General features: G+C 36.2%; 1 protein-coding gene across 10 annotated transcripts in view; it reads right to left on the bottom strand.

Moving 5' to 3' along the window:
- Positions 1–20059, bottom strand: part of LRRC7 (leucine rich repeat containing 7) — a 567116-nt gene that overhangs the window by 83216 nt on the left and 463841 nt on the right. For 5 of the 10 annotated variants that reach the window (XM_040470602.1, XM_040470606.1, XM_040470608.1 and 2 more), the window contains 4 exons: positions 12242–12353; positions 11849–12029; positions 8360–10040; positions 4249–4389 (listed from right to left, as the gene is read on the bottom strand). In XM_040470602.1, the coding sequence (XP_040326536.1) occupies positions 4249–4389; positions 8360–10040; positions 11849–12029; positions 12242–12353 (2115 nt within the window). Of the gene's footprint in view, positions 1–4248; positions 4390–6795; positions 7003–8359; positions 10041–11848; positions 12030–12241; positions 12354–20059 lie in introns of those variants that run through there. The other 5 variants (XM_040470604.1, XM_040470607.1, XR_005788652.1 and 2 more) reach the window with 4 other exon arrangements.

The raw sequence follows: 20059 nt of genomic DNA, 5'->3' as shown, positions 1-20059 counted from the left end.
GAGGGTAGTGTGAAAAAACATATTTAAGGTACCTAATGGTACCAGGTACACAGTAGATTCTTCATAAATCCTAGTCTTTATTCTCTTGTTCAAATTCTTATTCTACCATTAATCTGGATAATAAAAATGGCATTTTGAACTGACATTTTACAATATTAGATTTCTCTCTAATAACATAAAATTTCAAGACAATAGCTAAGCTCAATTACAACAGAACACATCCAAAGAAGCACATGGAACCATTAATAATGTCATAGAAAGTTGCTTTAAATGCTTTTTGGAGAGGCAGTAAATAAATGATAAATGGATAAATGAATGAATGAATAAATAAATAAATGAATAGATAGAAAATATTAATAATTTTATAATTTAATAGCTGATTTATATAGGTTAAGTGTTCTGGTTATAAGTACTATTAATTTTTTTAGGAAATTAAAATAAATATCAATGAATAAAAACATTAAAGAATATTAAAATAATTTTGGGGCACCTGGGTGGCTCAGTCAGCTGAGCGTCCGACTTCAGCTCAGGTCATGATCTCATGGTTTGTGAGTTTGAGACCCGCATTGAGCTTGCTGCTGTCAGCACAGAGCCCGCTTTGGATCCTGGGCCCCACCACTCTGTTCCCCTCCCCTGCTGATGCTCTCTCTCTCTCAAAAAGAAATAAAACATTTAAAAAATAATAAAATAATTTTGTTGTATTTATTAACATTCTGTTAATATCTTAACAGATGTCATAAAATTACCATAGAATATGTAATTTACTGTTCATAGTATGGAGCCTATATGTGGCTTGTAATTCATGAAAAATGTTTAATACTTGACCTGGCATGTAATAAATATGAACAAATTAGAAATATTCAATGCACAGCAAAATCTGGGAAAGTCTTTTCTTTTCATCTACATAAATATTCACTTTTAAAATAGAAGTATAGATTCTTTGATCTTCATTCACAAATAGCTATATCCTTTAAATAATTTATTACAAATTTGTTTAAAAATTTGAAAAAAAAACTAGATTTTTTGGTAACTTAAATAGAAACTCAAACCAAAAAACAAATAATACACTGAGTCAGGACCTCAGTTAGCACAAAGTGACTTCCTGTCAATTACCAAAATGGAGGTCGGGGGTGGTCAGAAGCACTGAAAGGTGCCCTCTCTGGGCAACCTGCAAACAGATAGTCTCAGTGTGACAGAGAAAATACAAACAGTGCTCCTTTCTCTTAATTGAGAGAGGTTAAGGCTTGAAAACAGAGTATGGGGAAAGAGTGTGGATTTCAGCCTTGTATGTTCCCGGGGTAGGGCACTACCTACACAAAAGTAGCTGCAACTCGAATTCCAGTGCTTACATGGTAATGCATGAAAATGTTAATTTAGATTCCTTCGACATTCAGAGTCATTTACCACAGCACCTAACTAAGGATTGCCAGTATTGTCATTTAGGAATTTTATAAATAAAAAGAGCTCAGTATTTCCACGGGAACATGAACAGTTTTGTCAATTTTATCTACTGAAAATGTTTGTTTATAAATTGCTCTTACTCTATATTTTCAATGAAATTTTCGTGGCTCACAAGCATTTAGAGACTGAAAAGAAATCTTAAATTACTGACATTAATTTTTATTATCTTAAGTAGCGAAAGTGTTGTAATAGGTTTTTATGCAAAGGAAAATAATTTTTGCCTGTCTCCTCTCCTGGTGAGAAGGGTTCAGGGAAATTAAGCCTCAAACATAGGATCTGTTAGCAATGGCCAGTGGAGCCAAGAAAGGAAAATTTTACGAGAGGCTGTCTCTAAAACTTGGCAGAGAAACCAAAGAAATTTTCAAATTAAAGAAGCTCTGTGGAAGAGATGTGCCTGAGCACAAAGATAATGGGGCAGAGACAGACTGGAATCCATGGAAGTAGGGTCTGGAGTATTATTGAGATATCGAGCACTCAGTGCCCATACCTAATAAAGTTCCTGCACTGGCAGCAGGTAGGAAAGTTGTCCCAGATGTCTAAAGCTCAAAGTTTATAGGCCTTAAACTGATAATTTAGGGTCATAAAATCTTTTAGGGGTAATGGAGTAGTTGCCCTGTCCGTATTCTTTATTCCCTCCCTTGCCTTCTCTCTCTCTCTCTCTCTCTCTCTCTCTCTCTCTCTCTCTCTCTGGTGTGGATAATAACATATTGATGATAATTCGTTTTGAGATGGAATATTTCAATACTTGAATTATTGTTGGTTTGCAGTTTAATGCAGCTCCCAAAGAGAATTCCTTTAGCTCATCTCTGTACCTAACCGAGGAAGGTTGAAAAGTCTCCAAATATGATAACTCTGTAATATTTCTGATATAAATGATCTTAGAGCTATAGTAACAGTTAATGAATGCATTTTCTAGGCTACCCCACACAAGATCAGAAAATTAATACAGCAACACAGAGGTACTGAATTTATATCTGGGGAACACTGCAAACATTGAGAAATATATGTTTCAAGTATAGCCCCATTTTTCAGAATATATTTATGTCATTCTATAGATGGATAAGCAAATAGGACTAAACATTAAACAAAATAAGGGGTTTTCCATATAATTTGAGGGGGTTCAAGCAATAGCTCCCTTCCTATCAACATGTCTCTAATCTGCTCACTGAATTTTGAAATTCCACCCTCTTAGTTTAAGGGTTTGATTTCTACCAAGTGCCAAGCCCTCCAGGGGAGAGACCTATTTCAGTTGTGATGTCTCATTACTCCTTAGTGCAAACACATTTCAGGGTCTTTTGAATGCTGGTTTTGTGAGGGCAGAAGATGAGAACCCTGGGCATCTGAGGGGACATGAAGAAAAGGTTCCATTAAAGTAGAGGCTGCCATAGAAAGGGTCTTGCTGATAGTGTGCTGGAGCTGATTTGTACTAGCTCGTGAGAGCTAACTGGACTCATGTCCCAGTTCTGTGTTCAGCGATGTTAAGTTAGTACCTTGAATTTGGCCATAGAGGGAGTGGTTACATCACAGACATTAGCAAACACCACAAACCAGGGTTTGTTCTTCTCCCTGGAAGGAAAGTTACCTACACACCCCTTGTCCTGCCACAGGAGACTGAGGACAGGAAAAACAACATTCAAAAGTTCTTAATTTAGTCTTTTTTTTTCTTTCCAAAATAATTGTGGGTGAGGAAAAAGCTGTGAATATAAATGTCTCTTTGGTTTTATTCCTCTATTCACAGTAGGAAGCAAACTATCCAGAGTCAGGGATTGTTATTAAGACTAATTTGACAATAAAACATGGATTCAAGGTCTTTTGACCCTCATTTTGCTGGGATAGGTTTTTTTTTTTTCCTTATGTTCATCAATTTTATTATGAGAGAAGTGTTTGGAGGCTACTGTCATTCTGTTATCCCTACTTTGCATTGCTTTTTTCATAAAACTTACTAGGTTAATGACTATATTAATAATATAGTCATAATGACATATTGTGTGAAAATGACTCATTAGCCTCCATCAAAATGTAACTAAGACAGAGGCATTAATCCATTTCAACAGGTAAAATGTGCATTCTCAGTTTTGCCTGAATAAAACAGCAGAAATGTTCTTTTGACAATGGAAATGTTTCCTCTTCCAGTATATTCCATTTCAAATTAGCCCACAATTTCACCTAAGGCCATGTTAACGTGCTCCTTTCCCATTAGTCTAGGGTGAGTAACAATTTGCTAGCTAAACCACAACTTGCTCCTCACGTTTTATGTCTGTGTAATATTTCCCACAAAGACAATGGGCTGAAGGAGCATCGAGAAGTGCCAAACACTTCATTTCCATTCTAATTTAGGTCTCTATGTCGTTTCCAAAGGAATCAACTGAAATCCAACAATAATTTCTAGCTCTGTTCTCAGAATGTGTCAGCAAGGGAACATAGGGCTATCTCTGAAAAGGTTTAAAAATATATGTTTATATATCTACACACACACGAAAGAAAGGAAAACAAAGAAGAAAAGAAAAAGAAATGGGTAATAAGAAAATGAGCCTTAGAGCAACTCAAAAAGCCATGTGCCTGCTCAATCCAAAAAGCAAAGCTATTAAGCAGGAACCTGCGAATCGTTCTAGCTCCAAAGATTCATTTAGCAGCTAAGAGTTTGGGCTCCACATCATTTGCCCTTGTGCTTTTTGAACTCAGGAGAGTCTATAAGCAGGGTTGTATGTACAGCCTAAACACATTAAGTGAACAAACAACATTAATTGGCTTTGGTATGCTGACACATGTAAGGCAGTCCATACTTACTTTCTGAAGAGGTAGTTCTTGTAGATCAAATTTAGACTTAGTCTGCAAGTTTAAAGTCATGCTTCTGCCTGCATGCATTGCTGAAATACCTCCATAGGGCAGCATGCCAAGGTTAACTGTGTTGTGTTTGTAAGCAGCATTCTGAGTAGAGGAAATAATCATGTGACAGGGTGTGAACACATGCTCAACAAACTGATTATTACATGAACATGTTTAAATTTATAACATTTAACTTTAAGCGGGCAAACAGTAACTTCCTTTTAAACATGCACTTGATCAGACAGAAGCATACAGTAAACAGTGTTAGTTATGCACATAATGAGTACCATCCAAAACTACAGAAAAGACAAAAAAGCAAGGATACATTCTGTTTTACATTTGCTGCTAACTCAAAGGCATAAAACCTATCTCTTCTATATCATGATAGTAGTGACTTTGGACAAATGTTGTTCATCTGTGGTAGTCTATTGATTCGAAAATTTCAAACAGTGCGATCTTAATCAAATTCTGCCAGCTGCAAATCTCATGGTCTCTTTCACATTGTGAGATAAACACATACAAAAGACAAATGCCAGCTTCTAATGCTGCCTTAAAATGGATGTACTACAATGTTAAAGCCAAAATCAGTGTCCTTTATTTCTGTCTATAGACATAATTACAGCAACTCAGAAAAAGATCTGGTCAAAAAATCATTCAATCTGACTATTGGCTAACTGAATTTACTGATTAATTTAGTAAAACCAGTCAAATAACTTGTATGTGGATCTGAGGATTCTAAGGTTTTTTTTTTTGTTGCTTAAAAATTACATTTTAAAATGGAGAAATTTCATAATGAATCTATAGGAATTTTTATTTGAACTATTAATGCTATGCATCAATTTTAGTATATGTGCTGCCGAAGCGAGCACAGTGCTATGTATCAAAAATACCTAACTATCTAGAGCACTCTGGTGATATCTGCATCGTGGTTATCCTTCAATCAGTGCATCTAAAGTTATCCCAAGTGTCTGATAGCTAGTTAATTTTTTTCTACAGGACGTCATTTAAATTAAAACATTTTGTAGGCCCTGTCATCAAATAGCTTCCATTAGTATAATCTCCACTTTCCAACTCTCATAAAAATGTAATAATTAACAGTATTTGGCCCTTTTAAGTAATTCTCTTATTTTGGATTAAAAAAAAAACTACACAAATTAACTTAGTACACTTTTTAAAGACTGACTGTTCTTGAACAATAACAGAAAACAGCTATTCTGTTCTGAGGGCGTTGTTTGCAAAGTAATGACTTTTAGCATCAGTTTTACTGAACTCAGTTGAAAGACTATGCTCCTGATGGTGTGTGCTTGTCTACCAATCACATTTGTTATGGATCCTTGATTATTTCATCCAGAGATTTTTCATTGTCACCATGCCAAAGTTGAAAAGGACACTGAACATTTCAATCTAGCACCTGAATGATTCCTTAAGGTTTAAAATTACTTCAGTCTAGTGCCTTCTTAGTTCCTGCAGAAGAGTAGCAATCTCGGACATAGGGGTTCAGGTTTTAAATTCTCTCAGTCACAGTGGGACTCTGTAGTGGAAGCATGAGCCTTGAGGTTAAACTACAGGAGAAAACAGCATCTTTTATCTGTATGTAGCTGCCTCTCCAAGGTCAACACCGGCAAGATCCTTAACCAACACCATTTTGGGCTGTTAAGCTTATCCAATGTCCAGGCCTCTAGGCAGTTCTGTCTTATGAAGAATGGACAAAGATCTTATGGTTTCTAACATAACTATTTGATATCTGGATTGAAATCTTCACCTAAATTTCACTGGGAAAGAAACACACCAAATCTCCGGTGCAGTCTGACTTTGAACAGTATGTGAAGTAGCACAGCTATGTCTAAACTAGTTTTATATAACGAGACTGTGCTTCAGTACCCTGAATTCATGTTTGTGAATAGCTGAAAAGTTTTAAGTAAGATACAGCCTGAAAAGCTCAACAACTCCATTGGGGGGGGGGGGGGGGGAAGAAATGTTACGTGGAGGAAACAAGAAAAAGAACTTTCAGAACCCAGTGGCTTGAAGCAATACTCTCAGGTAACTTAATTTCTTGGAATAAAATAAGAAGCTATTGCACATACATTGAAGTTGATCTGAGGAATGAAAGACAGACTGAGGGAATTATAAACATACAGGGGAAACGTGGAAGCTAATTAAAAAGGAAGGTGTGGGCACAGCAATAGGAAACACGCATGAGTTTACTTTTAATTATCTGGATCTGGGATTGTCAGGAGGCTTCCAAACTTCTGCTGATCCAAATCCCCCTCCCCCAGACCTATTTTCTTCTTTCCAAATTCCTGCTCCAGCTAGCGGAGTAGCTCTGATCAAAGGAGAGGAACTGTTTATCTGAGAAACCAGTAAATAAATGATGGTACCAAGTGCTTAGAATTTTGTCTTCTTTCTCATGCTTTGTTCTCACTCACTCTTCTCTTGCCTCAAATTACTAGCCATTGCACATATGCTCCGAAAAGCTTCTCATAACCTTTCTTGACTAGTTCATCTTACCCTGTTACGTATGGTCGTGTCTACACGAGGCCAGAGTTCCCAAACTGTACTGTATTATTTGGCCCCAAATATTTTCGCCCTCCAAGTTATCTGTCTACATGGAGGGTAAAAGTTGAGGTAAGGCATGGTGACAACTGACCAGGTGTCTCCCACTGACAGCCAGTCATGAGGCTTTGATGAGGCTCCCTTCAATGGGACTGAGCACACCTATTTGAAACAGACATTCTGATGAAATATTTTGCAAGGCAGAACCAATTTCCACATTGAAAAACTAACACCCACACCCCCATTTATCAGTTCACTTTTCCCTAAAAATAATTGTGTTCTTGTCATGTAGACACGACCTCCAAACAATATAATTACTTAAAAAGAGTATACCTGAAAACATAAAATTCAATATTAAAGAAATATATAATAAATGCAGTGACCTGTGTTTTTAACAGGACACCAAATAAAATAATAAAACTATTGAGCAAAACTTTCTAATGGCATATTATTAATTATTACCCAGAGCCCCAATTTACACTAAGTTTTTTAACCCTAGGAAATGAGAACAAAGGCTCTATTTTTACAAGAGACCTGAGGATTCTAAGGTCAATGCAGAGTACGCAAAGCCCTCTACACCAAAGCCATGAAGTATACTCACTGATAATGGTCAATTGATCATAGTTCTACAAAATGGAATACCAGATTTTTCTTAGAGAGATAGATATGAACAGGCAACAAAAAGTCATTCTCAGCTTTAAAACAGTACATATATATATATATTTTTTTACTCTCCTCAATCACTATTCATTCCATGCTTTATTATGACTCAGTTTGTAACTGAATTGGGATTAATTTCCTTTTGCGTTGTTGTTGCAATATTCACACTAATTTGTACATTTGTAGTCTTCATAAAGACATCAGCTATTTTTGTTGCCTATAGTATGATTTGAATTTAAGCATTTATTTCTTTATAAAAGCCAACATTTGAAATGGCAGGATTTTTTATTTAATAAAGTAATGTGTAGGAGGGCATTTAATCTCTGCTTATTTTATCTTTCTGTTTCTTGCTGGGAAGATTATTGCTCATTAGAAGTAATAAGTTTACGAGTCCCATAGCAGTAACTGTATGCAAATTTTATAAACAAATTAGGCTTGACTTTATTATAAGTGAGTCTGTGCATTAAGGGGCAAAATACTCACTTTTTATAGATTCAATAAAAATCGTACTCCTTAGGTCACTAGAGAACAGTTCTGTGTCCTAGGAGAGGCATTCTGCCTTAATGGCCAGAAAGCAATTGAAGCACCGTCCCATATAATAGAGTCAAATTCTTTCTTACTAACAATATTTAGGCTAGATTTGATAAATCATTCACCTACAGGTTATGGACTCTCGAAGAGCAGTAAACAATATCCATGAGAAACTATTATGATCGATTTCCCCACAATATAGAGATAAATAAAATGCTGATCATCTATTCATTCATGTAGTTCATGCTTCACTACATGTGCTTAGAAATGCCAATAAAGTAAAACTAAAGGCAGGAGGGATATTCTTACAGAGAAATGCCAGACATACCCTGTCTAACCTTCTAGCTTCTATATGTCTAAGCAGCTGTTGTCTCCAGTCTGCAGGCATTTTACCACAGCTCTCCTCTCCCTTCACAGGAGTAGGCCTCGTCTTTATATCACTGTTATCTGATGGCTTGTCACCATAGTTACCCAAGTTATAGTCAGATGGTATTTTTTCCAAAAGAGCTGCCATAGTAGGCCTAGCTGAAACTGGCCTGGTTTGGGAGGCACCGTAACTCTCTGTACTGTAGCTTCTTGCAGACAGTGGCCTCCTCTGGGTAAGGTTTTTAACTGGAAAACTTCCCGCCTGAGCTTTCACTTCTTGATATGAAGGGTGTTCATCTTCATACCTGCCATTCCTTTTCAGGAACTGGGACTCAGTCACTGAAACGCTGCTTTGGCGATCCAGACCTCCCCTATATGGAGGTCTGCCGTACCTATCACTCGGAGGCAGCTCATGAGGTTCACTGACCCTTCTAAACATGGCCATTTCTGTGGAGCTCGCCAGGGAGTCAGCTCTTCTCAAGAAGCCTGCCCTGGCACCTTGGCTTGCAAACTGGGCATTCACCACAGCATCCTCATTAACAGATGGCTGAGAAAATGAGAACATTTGCTCCATTGGTGGGTATCCTCTGTAAGCTCTAGGACTAACCAAATCCTTGGCGATGTTTTTGCTGGGCTGTTGCACGTACTCAGAATTGTGTTGAAAGGGGGGTGGTATCCTCTTTTCGGCTTTAACTTCCACTGCTCCTTGGGGATTGAAGCTTTGGTCAAACTGATAGACTTTTTTTGTCATGGAAGCCTTCTGTTGTTGTGGCCCTTTACTACTTCCATAAGTGAGCATCTCATCATCCAGCATTGGGACTGACTGGCTTCGAGACATACTGGACATACCATGCTCTGGTCCCAACATTTTATCTGGTCGTTCATGGCTTCCTAAGTGATCACTCCCAGAAGCATAGTTTTCTAATGGTATATTATAAACCTTGTACGTACCAATGTCAATCTCATCGATACTCTGTGACTTTTTGAATTTATTGGACTTGATATCTTTCATTAGTGGGGAAAGCCTCTCTGTGCTTTTGCTAATGGAAATAACACCTTTAGAAGATTCTGGGCGGCAGTGGATTTGAGAAAAGACATTGCTAAGACTCCTGTTGGGATTGGAATCGTGATACTCCCATGGTACTCCTGGAGAAAAAGGACTAGGTATTTCAACAGATTCTTTTATATGTTCTTTCCTTTCAGGCAATGGGCTGGTGGTGGGGGTTGTCTCTAATTTGGAAGGGAAAGCGGTCCTGTCTTCAAAAGGACTAGGGGTTCTGGTCCAATTCTGCCAAGGATTGGAAGGAGGCACTTCTGTTTCTGGTGTGTGTCTGTGTGTAGACTGCTCAAGTTCCAGGGGAACACCAACAATCCTATCCTGCCTAATCAAAGGTCTGCGTCCGTGAGAAGATGTGCTTCTAGATTTCGAACTTAAGAGAGGATTGTTGTTGGCATTCTCGCCTGTGGTCTCTTCTGCAACAAACCCTGTGTTATCATAATGTGAACCATCAGTCCAGTTGTCAGTGAAGGCATCACTCATTGGCAGCCGGTCAGGACGCTGTGGTAGATTCCCTGGGGGAACAGCCTCCCGCTGGCTGAGTAATGGCTTTGAATCAAGAGGCTGTGGGAAAGATGGTGCAATCCTGTGAAGACAGTGGGAAGAAGAAACATGAAAATGGGGAAGAGCTGGGTCTTTGTCAGAAAGAGAAGCATCATCCAAAAATGCCACAATCCTTTGTTAACGGATCATCCAACCACACCTCACTTATGACTAAGATAGCATTATTATTTCATATCTATCCCTATACCTTTCTCTGACTTTTATTTCCTCCTTGTAATTATCACCTTCTAACATATATAATTTACTTACCTATTTTATTTATCGCGTTTTGTCGTGTGTCCTCTGCTAGAATGTAAACTCATGAGGGCAGAAATTTTTTTTTTCTCTTCAAGCCTAGCATCGTAGGCACATAGTAGGTGTTTGTTGGATGATTAAATGAGTGAGAGAAATGGATGGGTCTTCAGTAATGGTCCTGAAACTTGTCCCATAATTAGAATCCCCTGATTCCTTTCTGGTCCTCATCCTGGAATTTCTGATTCTTACATTTCCAAACTATTGTTTGAGAGTACCTTTCTTATAAATACTTGATACATCCAATGAACCCAGACTATCTTCGAATAGCATATATTTGAAGGTCAGGTATTGAAGACGTTAAATCCATTGTATAGAGAACACATTTTCTTAGAATGTAAATTATATTATATTATATTATATTATATTATATTATATTATATTTTTGGTCATTAGCCTGTTTACACTAGTGACCAAAGTATCTCTAGAAGAGGTTCATTTTTCTAGGTTTATTGTAAATGATTTGCACAGTTATAACATTGAATTATATATTTTTTTTATCAGTGAGAGATTTTTGTTTTTGCTAATATTTTCATCACAGGCATTGAATATTTTCATCACGGGCATTGAAAGGTAGAAATAGTTATTCATTAATTACCAAAGAATATCTTACTAACAGTACTGATGTTATCAATAAAATATGAGTCGAAATCAGTGACTACTTATATCATATGATGATTTGTATTTGTTGTTTATAGCATAAAACATAGCAGCAAGTTACAAAACAAAGAATCAGAACTGGGTGAGTACTACCTCATGGAGTCATTCTATCGTGCTCTTTGTCTTTTAATTTTTCATCTGTAAAATGGAAATAATATAGTAGGAACTATTTTGGAAAGATTAAATATTTTTACTTACATCCTAACTTTTCCAGATGATAATAAATTGATGATGATGATAACGATGATGATGATGATGATGATGATGATAGCATTGAAAATTTTATTATTTACTTCACACTAGGCAATAAGTGCTTTCCATGCATCTTACTTTAACCCATTTTGGATAGTGAAATGAGCACATGTGTCATAAATAAGTATTGGGCAAACAGGGCTTTTGGTTTCTGATTTATAAGGGATGCCTGGATGACTCAGTCAGTTAAGCCTCTGACTCTTGATTTCAGCTCAGGTCATGATCTCACAGTTTGTGAGATGGAGCCTGCTTTGGGTCCTATGCTGACAGTGAGGAGTCTGCTTGGGATTCTCTCTCTCCCTCTCTCTCTGTTCCACCCCCACTTGCATGTGCACATGCTCTCTCTCTCTCAAAAATTTAAAAAAAAAAAATTACAAAAAAATACAATTTCTTGTCCTATCATCTCAACCTGATAATCTCCCACTGTCTCTCCCTTAAACAATGGTTTTGCTGCTAGACCATTCATCCTCTCCTGGAAGTCCCAGGGGAACTGTTTTTGCTTACCTGCCTGTTCTGTCTTCTACGCCACTCATGTGCTGAATACAATTCAAAAATTAAGATTCGATTTTTTTTAAAGTTGCTGAAATAAAGCACTTGGGAACAGAAAAAAGGGAATTCTAAACACACCTGTTACCCCACAAAGAATTATGTACTGCATCTTTAGCTGTTGTCTGCAAGGACCCCACTTTAACCCGGGTGTTAGAGGATCCTGAGGAAGCCTGGGAAGGTGAGTAGTCTGAGTAAGTGCCTGAGGAAACACTGTTATTCAGACAGTGAGTTTTGTCAACTTCAGACTCATCAGTTGATTCTGAAATGTAAAGGGGAAAATGTTATAATGCTATGCACATTGACAAGAATAAACACAGAAAAGCAAGTATGAAAAACAGATAGCATAACAATGTTAGGAATATATATTTGTAAAATATTTCTACAGACTATGGTGTATCATCATTTACAACTGGTGATTCATCATGCACATGCATTTGTGGCATATTTTCCACATCAGGTTCACAATGTTACCTTTTTTGTCCTTCCCTAGCAGAACAAGTTTGGGTGGGTACAGAGGGGTCTCAGCTAATGAAGGGTGAAGTTCCCCAATCCTCATTTCATTAGCTGGATGAACAAAAGAATCCTGAGAGATATAATAATATAGGACAAGGAAAGTAAACATTTAAACATTGGTTAACCAAGATGGCAATATCTTTATTTGGCTCAGATTTAAAGATTGGGGCTCTAGAATTTAAGTCACTATGGAGCACTAGGAGAAGTGCATATGTTTCTCTGAGCTAAGTACTAAAATATTTTGCTTTTCTAATTTAAATGAGTCCATTTATTCACCAGATATTTTTTGAATGCCTGTTTATATGCCTGGCACTGTGCAAAGAACTGTGGACTTTCCAAAGAAAGATAAAATGTCACCCATGGCCCCTGGAAATTTATAATCTAATTGGGGAGATAAGCTATATCTCATTACAACACAGGACTGACTTATGATAAGCTGTATGTGAGTATATGATATATACATATAGATATATATACATACATGTGTATATATATATATATACACACATACATGCGTATATATGGTATATACACATGTAAAGGGAGAACTTCCTTAAGAGTTCTAAGAGGAAAGTCTATCACTGACCAACTTTTTTTTTTTCATCCTTAGTCATATTTATGCACAAGTGCTATTTAACAAGTGGTCTTATCTTTAATTTCTTCAGTTTTATCATGACTTCTTCCTAACATTTCTAGTTTTCTCATGATTAATCTAGCCTGTTGAATCTTCATTCTAAATCCGTTCATTGAGTGTAAAGACCAACATTGGTACAAGAATAAAACTTTATAAAGACAAATGAACATGTTAAAAAAAGTATGAATTTAAACTTCTATAATTAAAATTATTATTGCCAGTTAAACAGATAGTGAGACGGCATTGGGGAAAATAAAATACCAAAGTCTCATTTTCTTACACATATAAAAATTCTTGTCTATAGCCATGGGGAGGTAGCAATATAAATTTATGCACGGCAGTTATCTTCATTTCTTTTTTTCTTAAATCTTGAGTTAATTTCAATTCGAAAGATAATTTTTAGTATTTTTCAGTTTTCTCTTTCATTAGTACTTGTTAGTTTAAAATAATAATGTAACATTTAGAAATATTTTGTTAAGTCAAAGAAAGCATATACTTGAACACAAAAATGTAGTAAGTGAAATGTGTTCTGTCTTACACCTAATTGGTAATAGTCAGAAACTCTTATTATACATTTTATTGCCCGACATAATGACAGGCTCAAGTATTTGGGTATTGCAAAGAAACATCCATTTCTTTAACTTGAGGCTTAAGTTTTGTTTTTTGGGGTTACTTTTAGTTAGGTTTGGAAGAGAATATTTGCCTGTGAAAAACCTGGGTATATCTGATATGTGTTAATTATTTAAAAAAAAACATTTCTAGTCAAATTCTTTCATTTTCTACAAGTGGGTTTTGAGACTCAGTGAGGTCCATGCTTACAGAGATAATTAGACCAAGATCCAACATAGAGGCAGGATTCTGGGGTTCCAGTCTTATGATCTTCCCTTATATTGTGCTGCCTCCTAGTGTGCTCAGCTGTGAGCACATCTGAGACTTAAAATCCAGCTCCAGAGTTGAAGAGGGATAGGAAAGAGAGTAGGATTGATGGAAATTCTGGAGATGAAGAGGGAAATCTGTGTTCTCATGGATTTTGAAAACTATTTCAAAGGCTTAGCATAAGAAATTCATGATAAAATTTTAAGGTGACAGAATAGAGAGTAAAGCCTTTACACATCTTTGTAGAAATTTATAACTACAGGAGACCCAAGTTTGAGAAATTGTACCATGGAAAGGTATAAAATATGTTAAGTTTTGTCAAAACTATTTCAGTTGCAAGGTGGCATATTTCTATTCTATTCCTGCTTTATCATTTATTAATCGGGCTATCTTGTACAAGTCAGTGTACTTCTGTGTACCTTATTCATTTCACCAGTAAAATGAAGGTAATAGATGAAAGGAATTAATGTTATTTTCTGTCTAGTACTAACACTCTATGAATCTAAATATAACTTATAGTTACATTGAAATAATATTTTGAAACAATATTTTAAAAAGGAAATATTCTTATGACACCTGATAGAGAACTACAGGAATTTTGTTTTAGTCAATAAAACAACCCAAAAGTTGTACAAACATAGAAATGTAAATAAAATTAAGGGTTTCATTACTTTTTTCCCTTATGCCTTACACATTTAGTATGCAAGTTATATTGCATGTATAGGTCAAATTTTCAAATTTGTGTCCTAATTTTGTGGCTGGAGCTTGGCATGGTGGCTATGATGTGACTCACTGCTTAAGAATTTCTATTTTGAATCAAAAAGAGCCATAGTGACTAGGGAGTATGGTAGTAGCTAATCATGAACTGCTTCCTTTCTCCAGAGTTCTGTGAGACCCTCCACGTAGGAGGACTAACACTGAAGCAAGAACAATGGATTTGCACTGATCCAGTTAGACTCAATTATCTTTATGAACAAAATGATAATAATGATGATGATGATGATGATGATGAAGATGATGATGCCATCAGTTATGGAGAGTCTATTACATAGCTGCTACTGCTACTATGCTAAACACTTCATCTGTACTATTAATTATTTAATAGACAACTTTGTTTTTCACTGTTATTTATTATTTTGAGTTATTTATTATCATCATCTTTGTTTTGCAGTTAAGAAGATGAAAGCTTAGAGAGGTAAAGTCATAATTCCAAGTCACAATTTCAGTGAATGGTAGAGCCAAGATTTGAACTTGGATCTGTCTTACTGGAAGGTCTTCTCTGTAATATTATGTATTGTGTACCCAGAGAAAAGCTCACCTACCAAATGGACTTCACAGAAAAGACAAGTTAACTGTCCAACAAAGGAAATTAAGCATCAACTTTGTCTCTATCAATTCTTTTATAAAGAGGCTGGAGGAATCAGGTTCATGTTGGAAAAGTGGGTGAAGCTTTTGGGACTACTATGGTGAAGACAGTGGAGGCTATTGGTAGGGAATCAAATATAATGAAGGTCCTATTTTAAGCACATTGAGCCATATTTGCTTCTGAGGAGACAGAAGAGGGAGAGAAAGAAAAGGTAGAATCTCTTTTTTCTTTAACTCCATTGATCTTGTGCCATTCAAACTAAATCTCCACTGCTATGGCTGTAGTGAAAGGGAGCTGATGACAGAAGTGAGAGGTGGGGAAAAGCTTGTGTCTGAGCTTTCAAGAGTCCAGGCCTAATATTAATAAAAGCATTTAAGGACATTTTCAATAGTAATTGACTACTTATTACCAGGAGAAAGATGTGTTTTCTCTATATAAAGAAATTAGGTGGAGTCTCCTAACAAAGGAAAAAGTCCAAAACCTTTCTGAACATGGTGGACATGGTGAACAGGTATCCAGTGAGAAGTTTTCTGTAATGCAAGACAGTGGCCCGCAAAATGATTAAAGGGGGTTGGGCAGGATTAGCACATGATTCTCTTGTGGAAGGGAAGGGAATTATCACTTGTTGTAACTTTCCTCTGTGCCAAAAACTGTGCTTGCAGTTGTATAAAGGTATTTGTTTTTGTCTGATTTCATCTCCACAAAAACTAAGCATTATTGGTATCTGTATTTCTAAGATAAAGAAAGCAAAGCTTAGGAAGTTTTCAATGACTTGTCAAGGTCACAAAATTGGTAACAAGGTAGATTCAAGATTTGAACTAATGTCTCCTGGACTTGAAAGCACTTCTCCTTGTTCCTAAACTGTGCTCCAAGGTACCTGTGATGCTGTTGTTAATTCACAGTGTTACATGGGTTGTTTTAAATATTTGGGGGAAACAAAGCAATACTTGACATCAGTCAGATATTGTGTGAACTGGTGGCTCTCAGTTTCAACATTAGATTGCACTTTCCTTTGATGACAGTCTTTGTGAAGCTGGCTTTTTGGTGGTTCTATGATTAAAAATCAAGTGTCATCCAAAAATCAATATGAAACAGAATTGTAGTGACTGATGTGATTCCAAGGTTTGAGAAGATAAGTGGTGTCCCACAGGTACACACGTTTCATCAAGTACTTTTGTTATTTAAGCATGAAATAAAACTATTATCTCCCCTTTTAGTGTATGTGTATTATTTTTCAAATGGCCACTAGGCAGGGCATAAATATTTAATAAATTGTTCAGAACTAACTGCTTAATAAATGGAACTGTTAGGTACTTCTTTTGGACTATGGTCCTTGTAACAAAATTACTAAGATACTAATGGCATTTGTATGCCAAGGGTTTTGGAACCCCCAGATTTTACTCATTTTACATCATAGCTTTATTTACCATACTGTTCTTCTTTCCTTCCCTGATTTTCTCACTCTCCCAATATTTCATCATGATAGTTTGCCTTTACTCATAATATTATATTAGTGTATTAATATAGCAAATTGTTATTGTTAAAATACATGTTATTCAACACATAGGTGAAAAATATAAATAGTTGTTGCAGTCAATACTTAATTCATTATGAATGTGACAAAAACCCAAGAGAAATTGTTCTTGCCCTCAATTAACTTCTATTGGGATGTAGAGACACACATGTTATCAGATAAGAGTCATTCATATACTCAACAGGTAGTTACTGTGCCCAATTCTGTACTAGGCATTGTGCTAGACCCCAGAAAGGCAATGGAGACAAGACATACCTGACCTCGCGAAACTCACAGCCTGTAGTTAATAAACAAAATAATTAGAAATATTTTTATTATATGTAACACAAATAAACAGGATAATGTGATAGAGAAAATCAGAGGTTCTACTGATCATGGTGATCAGGGAAAGCCTTCCTGTTGAGGTAATCTTTAAACTGAAGGTTGGAAAAATATGGAAGTGTTAGCTATATAATTGGACCTGGGTGCTAAAGACTGAATGTTTGTGTCCCCTCAAAATTCATAAGTTGAAACCTATATGATGATATTTGGAGGTGTGATCTTTGGGAGGTGATTAGGTCATGAGGGTAGAACCCTCATGAATGAAATTAGTGCCACTATTAAAGAGACCCCACAAAGCTCCCTATCTCCTTCTACCTTGTGAGGATATAGAGAGAAGATGGCCATCTATCAACCAGAAAGTAAGCCCTTACTAGACACTGAATCTCTTCGTGCCTTAATCTTGGACTTCTTAGCCTCCTGAACTGTGATAAATAATTTTTTTTTAATAGCCATGCAGTCTATGGTATTATGTTATAGCAGCCTGAATGGATGAAGACACTGGTAAAAAGCGAATGTAAACTTCATAAAAGGAATTTGGAAGTAGAAGAGAACCTTCATACCTCTCCGTCCTCCTTGTTCATATGACTCTCCCGGCTGTATTCTCTGTCTAGCATAACATATATTAAAAGTCTTGGTATAGGTTTGGCAAACAAAGTGATCAATAAATGTTGATTTATTTCCTTATTCTTTTTTCTCTGCTGAATTTGTAATCTGTTTACCTTGTTTTTTCTTACTGTTTTCTGCTTCTGGTTCTGCCTACCTCTATTCTTTTTTTCCTTCATTTTCCATATTTAACCACATGGATAAATGCGTCATGCAGTGAATGATATTCTCTTCCACATTCTTGAGAATATGAACTAAATAATGACTCAAAATATCAAACAAGTGCAAAACATACAAGAAAATATTATACACTTAATATAATATACATTGATCAGCTAGACACTCGGTTGTCTGTATTAATTATATCTGAACGTTGAAAATATGGAGCATGGCCCCTTAATCTGGGTGAGTAATTTGATAAAGAATTGGCTTCTCTTTGCTCTAGGATGGCTAAAAGTTGGGTAGAGAAGATCTAGAATTTAAATTTTAGAAAAAGTATTGCACTTACCAGTGAGAATTCTACTCAACATAAAGGGCCAGGAGAAGAAAACTTAAGAAAGGTGGGGTGAATCACTGAAATAATTATAAAGACTAAGACTGAGCTTCAATTAAATAGGCAATAAGAAGCCACTGTAGTGTTTTTAAGCAGAGAAAGTTAAATTTGTTTTTAAAAGATCATTAACAGAGTAATGAGGGGGCTGAGGACAATGTAAGTCAGGAAGTTGACAGGTTTTTTTTTTGTTTTTTTTTAATTTTTTTTTCAACGTTTATTTATTTTTGGGACAGAGAGAGACAGAGCATGAACAGTGGAGGGGCAGAGAGAGAGAGGGAGACACAGAATCAGAAACAGGCTCCAGGCTCTGAGCCATCAGCCCAGAGCCCGACGCGGGGCTCGAACTCACGGACCACGAGATCGTGACCTGGCTGAAGTCAGACGCTTAACCGACTGCGCCACCCAGGCGCCCCAGTTGACAGGTTTTATAGAAATGCAGGACAGAGTTGAGGGCCTGAAGAGGTCAAGGAGATACACTTAGATGAAAATGTATAAGCTTAGGTGATTGTTTGGAAGGGGCAGTGAATGCAGAGAAAGAAGGAATAAGAAATCAGGATATCTCCCAAATTTCTACCTTGAGTGGACTAATAAAATAATGGTACAAGCTGAGATCAAGATCGGGCATATAAGAGCAGAAGCAAAACTGGGGAAGAAACATCCGATTTAATTTTGGATTTTTCATTTGAAGTGTTTATGGGATAATTTTAAGATTTATTTTCTCTACTAGGGTTATTATTAAATTCATGACCAAAGCCATCTTTTCCTTGCTTCACCTAACCCAACCCTGAATTAAGAAATTTTAGAATCTTCTTATTTTGTAGTAAAATTACTCAGTTTATGGGTTATCATGACCTCACAGTTATTTCGATGTTAAACTGTGACTACATGAGATTTCAATACAAAGTGTCTCCAGTGTGTACCTGCTAAACATTGGCTTTCTTCCTTTTTATATTATTGAAATATCTTAGAGATAAAAGCCTGTTATCAGACAATATCAGACAATAATACTGATTTTATAAGTAAATGGAAAAAAAAACCAAAATGAGTACTTAAATTTTCCTCCCTAGATATCCAGCTATATTCTTCTCTTCTGGGGTAGGCTGGTACCTCCACTGGCAGATGTTCACACCATGCTTATTCTTGCTCAAGCTTTTTCCTTTGTCTGGAATGACTTCCTCTCTTTCCACTTTAGATGAATCACCCAAATATCAATATACGGGTCAACTTTAAACTGTTTCACATAACTTTTTAATTGATTGGCCGTGATTGCATCTCTCTCCAATTTCTTAAAGTATTATATTTTCCATCACTCAACAAATCATGTGACTGTATTTTATATGATATGCTCTCTAATCACCTTCTCTGTGGTAATTTTACCTAGATAGGCTCTAAATTATTTGAGGACTATGTGCACATTTTATATTTCTTTTCTCTCTCTCACAGTGTTTAGCACAGTGCTAAATATACAGTTGGTGTTTTATCAATGCAACAAATTGATGCTGTTAAATGCAGATTTGTAAAAGAGTTTCATGAATCTAGATTTTTGAGAAGTGCGTATAGTGACTTCTAGATGTACTCATACCAGTTATGTTCCTAATGAAGATAAAAAAGGTGATAACCAAATTGGCTGAAGAGTTGATGAGATAGTACAGAGGTGGCATAAATGTAGTTGAATTCTTTTCAGACCACACAAATTGATAAGGATGAATATCTAGTTTATTCTAAAATATAGGAATTAAGCTTCACATGACTAGATCCAGAAGAGCTAAATTTCAAAGTTATCTCCTGTTTTTCATTTATAGTAGTGTTTCCTATAATGGTTTTAACCCAAATCCTAAAACAAACAAACAAAAAATTGGCTCTAAATCTGATCCAGAATTTTACTGAGA

Source organism: Herpailurus yagouaroundi, unplaced genomic scaffold (genome assembly GCF_014898765.1).
Source record: "Herpailurus yagouaroundi ecotype Mexico unplaced genomic scaffold, PumYag 77, whole genome shotgun sequence".
NCBI classification, from domain to species: domain Eukaryota; kingdom Metazoa; phylum Chordata; class Mammalia; order Carnivora; family Felidae; genus Herpailurus; species Herpailurus yagouaroundi.
This window is presented reverse-complemented; position numbering and strand designations above follow the sequence as displayed.